General features: G+C 32.7%; 1 protein-coding gene across 1 annotated transcript; it reads left to right on the forward strand.

The window, feature by feature from the left end:
• The first annotated feature begins 2,992 nt into the window (after nucleotides 1-2,992).
• LOC111883301 (malate dehydrogenase) lies at nucleotides 2,993-7,250 on the forward strand. The gene is made up of 7 exons (XM_023879636.3): nucleotides 2,993-3,152; nucleotides 4,120-4,278; nucleotides 4,394-4,569; nucleotides 5,288-5,553; nucleotides 6,275-6,410; nucleotides 6,689-6,800; nucleotides 6,901-7,250. Exons 1-7 carry the CDS (start codon nucleotides 3,110-3,112, stop codon nucleotides 6,993-6,995), a joined length of 987 nt encoding a protein of 328 aa, XP_023735404.1. The 5' UTR covers nucleotides 2,993-3,109; the 3' UTR covers nucleotides 6,996-7,250.
• Nucleotides 7,251-8,512: the final 1,262 nt, after the last annotated feature.

Consider the following 8,512-nt stretch of genomic DNA (forward strand, 5'->3'; position numbering starts at 1 on the left):
AAAATCGGAGGCATTATCCGAAGCCGAGTCACCGGTGTAATCCAGAGTACGCCCCGCGTACGAGGTTACGCTATCGCGTAACTCCGATAGTGTCGACACTTCGGATGACGCATGCAATGACGATTTCGGACGCGTACGCGCTGCGTACGCCTGTACGCCCCGCGTACTCCGAGGTTCCAGCCTCTATATAAAGGATCCGAAGACAGCCTTCTTTGTTGTTCATTTTCTTCTCTTCTCTCTAGTCTTTTGCATCGTTTTTCGTGCCGAAGCTATCCCGAAGCCCCGATATCATACTCTAGCCCCGAGGCAAGTCCCGAGACCCCGAAGATCCCGATAAGCGCGGTTCCCGAGTCGAAGCTCTGCCCGCGAGAAGTTCGATTTTCGAGGAGATCTTCTAGATCTGCTGAGGAATACTACTTCTATAAGCCGTAGTGCTGTCGGATCGTCTTCTGATCAAGTGAGTGTGTAGTTATTTCTTCCAAATACAATAATACGAAGTATTATATATAAAAAATACGTGCTATGTGTATATATTTGGTTGTGTTATGTGTGAATGAGTATTCACTCTCTTCTATCTTATAGATCTGCTTATTTCTTTATGAGATATGTGTTATGTGTGTGTGTGCCTCGTCTGTTATGTGATATATGTGTTGATTCAAGCATGCTATACAGGTTTTCTTTAAACTATGTATACAAATGTATATTTTTATCTACTAATATGTTGGGTAGAACATAGGTAGATAGTTGGTGTGTAATAAACAGATGAGAGGCCTCGATGTTGTTTTTGTTGTTGATCTAGTTATTCAGCGGAGTATGGATAACGACTACGGACTCTTTCTAGACAGTCCTGTGGAACGCTAGCAGGTTCATAACCTGTAGGTGTTGTGAACGATGTGTTCACCGGTGTACTCTATCCCCCTCATGGTTGCCTTTAGGATATCTATTGTTGAGGAAACCCCTTCGCAGTGATGTCCGTCCCGATGAAAATCCTAGATTAGGTCCCTTGAGATAGTTGTTTTAGGGACGTAAAGTGAGGATAACGGGAATGGATAATCGGGATAGTGATTGGTTGGTGAAATTAAATATAACTTAATTATTGTGGGTTGAAAACCCTATATGCTCACCAAGCTCCCAAGCCTGACCCACTCAGTTTTATTTGTATTACAGGAAGTGGCACAAGGGCGTAAGATGGATGGATCATCTTGTTGTTTTGTTTACAAGTCTGTATATGTATATATTTGTTGAATGACTTGTAATGTTTATCGTTTATGCTTTATGGTCTGTATTGGAACATGACATCCCGAGTTTTGATTATATAATGAAATGCATCTCTTGATGAAATGCTTTGATAAATATTATTTTATCATGTTTTGTTTTGGGAACAAATTTCGCAACTCTTTCAAATCAAAAGGATTTACTCTGAAATTATTTAAAAGCATAAATGAAAATCGGTCTTTTCTGGCCGAGATTTTGGGGATGTCACAAGTGTGGACTCGCCGAGTCCTCCATTAAATCAGACCAACACATGCGAGGTCCCACTCAGCGAGTCTGAGCGCCTACTCGCCGAGTCCCTCTCTAATATTCAATATAAATACTTAAAATGAGATACCTGAGAATCCGGATGTTACATTTCTTTAATTATTATTTTATAGAAACAATAATTTATAATTAAATACAAGTGTTGATTATATTTATTCATTATTATATTACTTTATAAATTATCAATTAGTGTTTACTTGTTTTAAGGTGTAACCATATATGATCATATGTTATTAGCAAATATCATTTAATAATGATTTTTACTCATAAAGACTTTTCACATTTGGTTGGTTTCGATTTATTTATGAGTACCACTTTAATTGTTGATACTTACAAATCTAGATTAGATTATTATTTAGAGGATATTTTTTTTGCCAATGACCAAATATTTTGATATATTAACATGGTGGAAGGCTAATGGTATTAAATATCATACTTTGCAACAAAGTTGTTAGAGATGTTTTTGCTATACTAATGTCCACAATTGTTTACGAATCAACCTTTAGTATTGGTGGAAGACATGTCGCTCTTCATCGTAATAGGATTCATCCGGATACATAATTTGTGTACATGATTGGCTATGAGATGAGAAACCAGGTATGATAATATATATATATATATATATATATATATATATATATATATATATATATATATATATTGCTAGCTACACATCTTATAAAGTTTGAAGTTATAAAAGATGATGAAGCACGTCCAAACTTTATGGGTTTGATACTTAATTTATGAAGAATCGTTGTTTTTATTTTAGTTTTTTTAACAAACTTGATTTATCTTTTTATTTATTTCATGTATGAGAATGAATTATGAGTTGTTGAATGTCTTAGTTAACATGATTATTATTATATGTGTATACTTTATATATATTTCAAGTTTACAAAATTTTTTGGATTTTTTCTTTACTAAATGGAATCTATCGGGTATTTTTCTACTCGAATGCGTCGAGATGTGGGATCGGAGTTTGGGTGCAGGGACGGTTACAACAACCTATACTAATATCCATCCCAGTTTGCATCTCTAGTTGTGACGGCATGGATGATGGACATTTGTTTTTAAGAAATAGAATTTTCATATATAATGTTATAAATAAATAAAAGTAATGTGCCGATTTGCATTTTTCTATATAAATTGGATTTTAAATTTTTAATCCGTCCTCTCTTTGTGGAATGATTTTCCCTTATGAAAGTCATCTCATTTATGATTCCAATCCCTAAAATATGATTGGAATTAAATTCTAATTCCTGTTCATTTTATAGGAATCAGCCAACCGAATATACCTAAAGAAAGCCCACAATCATTATTGTGCCACCAGGTGTGCGGTCCATGAGCCGGCCTGACGTGGCCCAAATGTCAAACAAATAAAGCATGTTATCTTATCCAAAACGACATCGTAATCTACTGTTCTCGGGAAACACTATCCGATGATCTGATCGTCTCCTCCTTAAATATCAGCCCACAGTCTCACACCATCAACACAAAGTTTTTTCCGCTTCTCATTTTCATAGATTTCATCGCCCTGCAAAATTCAAATCTCCTACTCAAATCTCCATCAATGGCCAAAGATCCAGTTCGTGTTCTTGTTACTGGTGCCGCAGGTACGATCTTAGTTTCTATGTATGTTTTTGGGTTGAAACGAGAGTGACTATGGATCTAAATCTCTAATCACTTCGTTTTGAGATCCTCTTTTTACTGATTGAATTTATCCGATCGGATCCGATCACTTTTACTTATAACGTTATCTTATTTGTGACTGATCACTTGCTGAAGTGCAAACAAAGAAGAGATAAGAGTGTGAGTGATCTAATTTGACTTCGAGTTAACTTAGATCTGAGCTAACTAGGCATATTTTGACTTGAGTTGACTAAATCTATAGGGTTATGTGTTTTTTTCTTTCGAGTGTTATAGATCAAGGTGAACTAGGGTTTTGTTGGTGTCGTAAGTAAATTTCAAGACGATCGGATCACGGAACTGTTCTGTCTATTTTTTGTTTTGAATTTTTAGTTTAAATCACGGGGTTTATGCTCTAAATTTTAAATGGATGTAGTTGTTTTTTCTCGATAAACATAAATCCGTGTTGTTTAGGTGCATCTTACAAAGTGCATGACTATTAAACTTTTTTACAGATCATGTGATCGGTCGTTCTTTTTATCTGAGTTTATTTAATTTTCGTTGGATAAGTTTTGGGAACTGTATCATTAATATTAGTCTGCTAATCCAACCAAGCTTGAAGGCTTATTATGCAAGATGATTTTGAGATTTTGGGTTTATGTTTGAGAGAAAGAATAAAAGATCCATATATCATGAAGATGATGTAACTTTGTTTGTGTTGGGAAAATGGTTTCAGGGATTCCTAACAAGTTTCCAATCGAAAATAATAGAAGAATCTGAACAAAAGAATATATACAGATAACTCCAAAATACTTTATAAAAACGATTTGATGATTACTACATGATAAAGTGTTACAATCACATAGATTAATCTCTCACACACAACCCCTAATTACTATATTGGAGGTGTTTTAGTGTGAAACAAGACATTGATTAAGCTCTATTTTTTCACAGGACAAATCGGATATGCTCTTGTTCCCATGATTGCAAGAGGAATCATGTTGGGTGCAGATCAACCCGTGATCTTGCACATGCTCGATATCCCACCAGCAGCAGAGGCTTTAAATGGAGTTAAAATGGAGTTGGTGGATGCTGCATTTCCCCTTCTTAAAGGTCTTCATTTACTTCCACATACATTATTCTTCTTATTGTCTTTCCTTTTAATAGCTTTGCATTGTTTTCTATACTCTTATGCTTTCTAAATTGTGAACCCTTTTTCTTATATCAGGAGTTGTTGCCACTACTGATGCTGTTGAGGCATGCACTGGTGTGAATGTAGCAGTTATGGTTGGTGGATTTCCTAGGAAAGAAGGAATGGAAAGAAAAGATGTCATGTCTAAGAATGTCTCAATCTACAAGTCACAAGCTTCTGCTCTTGAGAAGCATGCTGCAGCAAACTGCAAGGTGATTTTTATTTTTTATTTTTATTATATTATCTGATGATGTTGTTGATCACTTTATCTTGTCTTTTTGTAATAATCATACCACATGAACACAAAGTGAGAATTCTTAGCCCTTTATAAGCCTTAAGTAATGGGCTAACAATTGGGCTAGTCTATATCATTTTTTGCATCAAAATGGTGTAATATTTGGTGCAAATAATGATTTATTTTGAACCCATTACACCAATTTTTTTTTACACAAAAAGAGTATTTCAACTATATTCTTTTTTTCTTACTTATAGAATTTAAAAGTATCTAACATAATTATTAGTTCTTGTACAAATTTGTTTTACATCAATTTAATATGTATGACTAATTAGAAAGCATCTAATATACAACATAATATTACAATTTACAAGTAGCAAATATTACATCTAAATCATAAAAAAGTATCTCAATTTTTAAATAAATACAAAACATAATGATTAAATTTAATACATACGATTAACTAATATCAGTTTAATATTATAACATAATGTTACAAGTAACACATATCACATTCAAAATGTAATGTAACCATACAATTAAATTAGCTAGAATTGTATAAACTCAAACTTGAAGGACCAAATTGTACACCTGAATATTTAACACCAAATATGCTATTCTGTTACACCATTTGAAGCTTTGAGTTTATATAATTCAGAATGCTAATAATTTTGTGTTTATTGTCATATTTTCAGGTTTTGGTTGTTGCTAATCCAGCAAACACCAATGCATTGATCTTGAAGGAATTTGCTCCATCAATCCCTGAGAAAAACATTACTTGTTTAACAAGGCTAGACCACAACAGGGCTCTTGGACAAATCTCAGAGAAACTTGGTGTCCAAGTATCCGAGGTCAAAAATGTAATTATTTGGGGTAACCATTCCTCCACTCAGTACCCTGATGTCACTCATGCCACTGTTGGTGACAAGTCTGTTCCAGAGCTCATTAAGGATGATGAATGGTATGCAACCTTCCATTAAACTTTTACTTCCAAAAATTGCACTTGAGATGAAAATTTATCTGTGAAAAGACGTAAATGCCCTTCTCAACCTTATCTTTGAAAATAGACTTCGAAAGGTTGTCTAGTGAATGAGACAAAATTGTAATTTTTGGTTTATTTTCGAAAAAGGTGGAGAAGGTGAGATAGGTACTCCTTGTTGATCTCTTGTTTTTTGAAAAAGACGAGAATGCCCTTCTCACCATATCATTGCCCTAGAAAGTTTGTTATCAATAGACAAAAAAGTCGTATTTTTTTTTGTCTCACCAAAGAGGTGGACAAGGTAGGAGTGAGACACGTTGATATTTCGTCTGTGCAAAAGACGTGAATGCCCTTCTCAATAATAGCCCTAGAAATCTTTATTCAATTGTGTCAACTGGATGAAAATCATAGTTTTTTGTTCCACCTAAAGCAGTGGATAACATAAGATTTTTGTCTGTCCAAAAGACAAAAATACCCTCACTCCCATCATTAAAAATAGCCCTAGAAAGTTTCTCGATACAATATGACAAATATTGTAGTTCTTTGTCCCACTCAAGAAAGTGTGACAGAGACTCAATTGATCTATTGTTTGTTCAAAAGACATGAATGCCCTTCTCAACTTCATCATCAAGAATTTCCCTTGTATAGCCTATTTGAATTCTTTTGTGGATACTTATAAATATAATTGTTTATTTTTTTATAGGTTGAAATCTGGATTCATTAGCACTGTGCAACAACGTGGGGCTGCAATCATCAAGGCTAGGAAGCTCTCAAGTGCACTCTCTGCTGCAAGTTCTGCTTGTGACCACATTCGTGATTGGGTCTGTGGAACTCCTGAGGTATATACTCTTCTTATCTTATATCTATATCAAAATTACACTTTTAGTCCCTGTGGTATACTGGTTTTTCCGATCTGGTCCAAAGAGATTTCTTTCTTTTGCTATTTCAATCCATCATCCATGTGTTATCAAATAAGAAAAAACAATATTTGTTTTTGGACCAGAAATAAAAAAAACCACGATACTAGAAGGATGGAAAATGTAATTAAACTACTCAAAATAAACATGCCTATCTTTATTTTATTTTTTTTATTCTGATTTTTTTATGTAAATTGTAGGGAACTTGGGTTTCAATGGGTGTGTACTCTGATGGCTCATACAATGTTCCAGCTGGACTTATTTACTCCTTCCCAGTTACTTGCCGTAACGGTGAATGGACCATAGTTCAAGGTAAAAAAATTTTCCATTATTATTTTTAAAAATGTTTTTTGCTATTCAAATAATATAAAAGTTGCATTTTTCACATTGAATATTTGTTGTTTTAAATCAGGTCTTTCGATTGATGAGTTCTCAAGGAAGAAGCTAGACTTGACAGCTGAAGAGTTGACAGAGGAGAAGGCTCTTGCATACTCTTGTCTTTCATAGATAATCACTTAAAGATATCTCTGGTCTATAGTCATGTGCTATAAATGCTCATACTATTTGTGAGAATTTTCCAAACAGCTACAATTCCATCTTCCAAAATAAACACCATTTAATGGTGAGCTGTTTGTGATGTAGTAGATCTTCCAGCTCTGTTGTAGCAGAGAGTAGTTTGAGTTTTTGAACACTTATTGTGATAGGCAGAGTTGCCGTTTTCATCATTGTCAAATGAGATTCTTGTGTTTGCATCGTTTTCTATGGGCGTTGTTTCTGTGCTATATGGATAAATAGTTTTTCCAAAAGAGAATATGCAACTCATAATCACAATATAACTATATTTCCTTACACACTAACAATATATTTATAAATTTCTTTATGCAATAAAAATGCATTTACACTATTTTATTGATTAGTGAACGAACGAAATGCAACTTCGTTTACTATTATGAATAAATAATATAAAATCGTTGTTAAAAATAGGGTTAATGTCATATAAACTCTCAAATTTTTAGGGTTTTGTCGGTTTTGCCCAAAGTTGAATTTTATGTTCGTTTTTACCTAACATTTTCCAAAAAATGTTGGGTTTTATCCTTTTACCCGTGATAACAAGTTACTATTATATTAACTTTGCAAAAAAACACTTAAGTTTAAAGTTTTTTTTTTTATTTTTTATTTTTTATTTTTTTTATTTATGTTTTTACCCTTAAGTTTATAATTTCTTTTATACTTTTACCCTATGTATTTTTGTTTTCATATTATACGTATTCAAGCAGAAAAACCATATATATATATATATATATATATATATATATATATATATATATATATATATATATATATATATATATATATATAATGAAAAAAATATACTTAGGGTAAAAGTGTAAAAAAAATTATAAACTTAAGGGTAAAAACGCAAAAAAAAATGGTAAACTTAAGGGTTTTTTTGCGAATTTAATATAATAGTAACTTGGAAAACCTGTTATCACCCGTAAAAGGGTAAAACCAAACATTTTTTCGAAAATGTTTGGGTAAAAACGAACATAAATTTCAACTTTGGACAAAACCCTGAAAACTTAATGATTTTTATGACATTAACCCTTAAAAATAAGGGATGATGACTTGATAGGGTAAGATACTTTTTGAAATGTACACGTTTAGTCTTTATTCTTTTTTTCTTGTAAAATAAACCCTTATACTTTATTTTTTGTAACAATGCAGTCCTTGTGACCGACTATACCCGGTATATCGGTCATATACGAATTTTCTTTTAGGGAAAATGACTTGATAGGGTAAGATATTTTTTGAAATGTACACATTTAGTCCTTATTCTTTTTTTTTTTTGTAAAATAAACCCTTATACTTTATTAAACTATTGAATACAAGAAGTTACACTTGTAAAAATCTTAAATCTAGGATTAAAAATAACATTTTTAAAAACAACGATAACAATAAAAATCCTAAATTAAAAACAACATTAAAAAAATTACAACTAAGGATAAAACCACATTTAGATACCA

The sequence above is a fragment of the Lactuca sativa genome, chromosome 3 (genome assembly GCF_002870075.4).
Source record: "Lactuca sativa cultivar Salinas chromosome 3, Lsat_Salinas_v11, whole genome shotgun sequence".
Classification (NCBI taxonomy): domain Eukaryota; kingdom Viridiplantae; phylum Streptophyta; class Magnoliopsida; order Asterales; family Asteraceae; genus Lactuca; species Lactuca sativa.

Bases quoted from the DNA above. Each gene is read 5' to 3' on its own strand.
- LOC111883301 (XM_023879636.3), top strand. From the start codon at position 3,110: ATGGCCAAAGATCCAGTTCGTGTTCTTGTTACTGGTGCCGCAG. The intron at 4,570-5,287 runs GTGATTTTTATT...TCATATTTTCAG, and splicing joins ATGCTGCAGCAAACTGCAAG to GTTTTGGTTGTTGCTAATCC. The intron at 6,411-6,688 runs GTATATACTCTT...TGTAAATTGTAG, and splicing joins GGGTCTGTGGAACTCCTGAG to GGAACTTGGGTTTCAATGGG.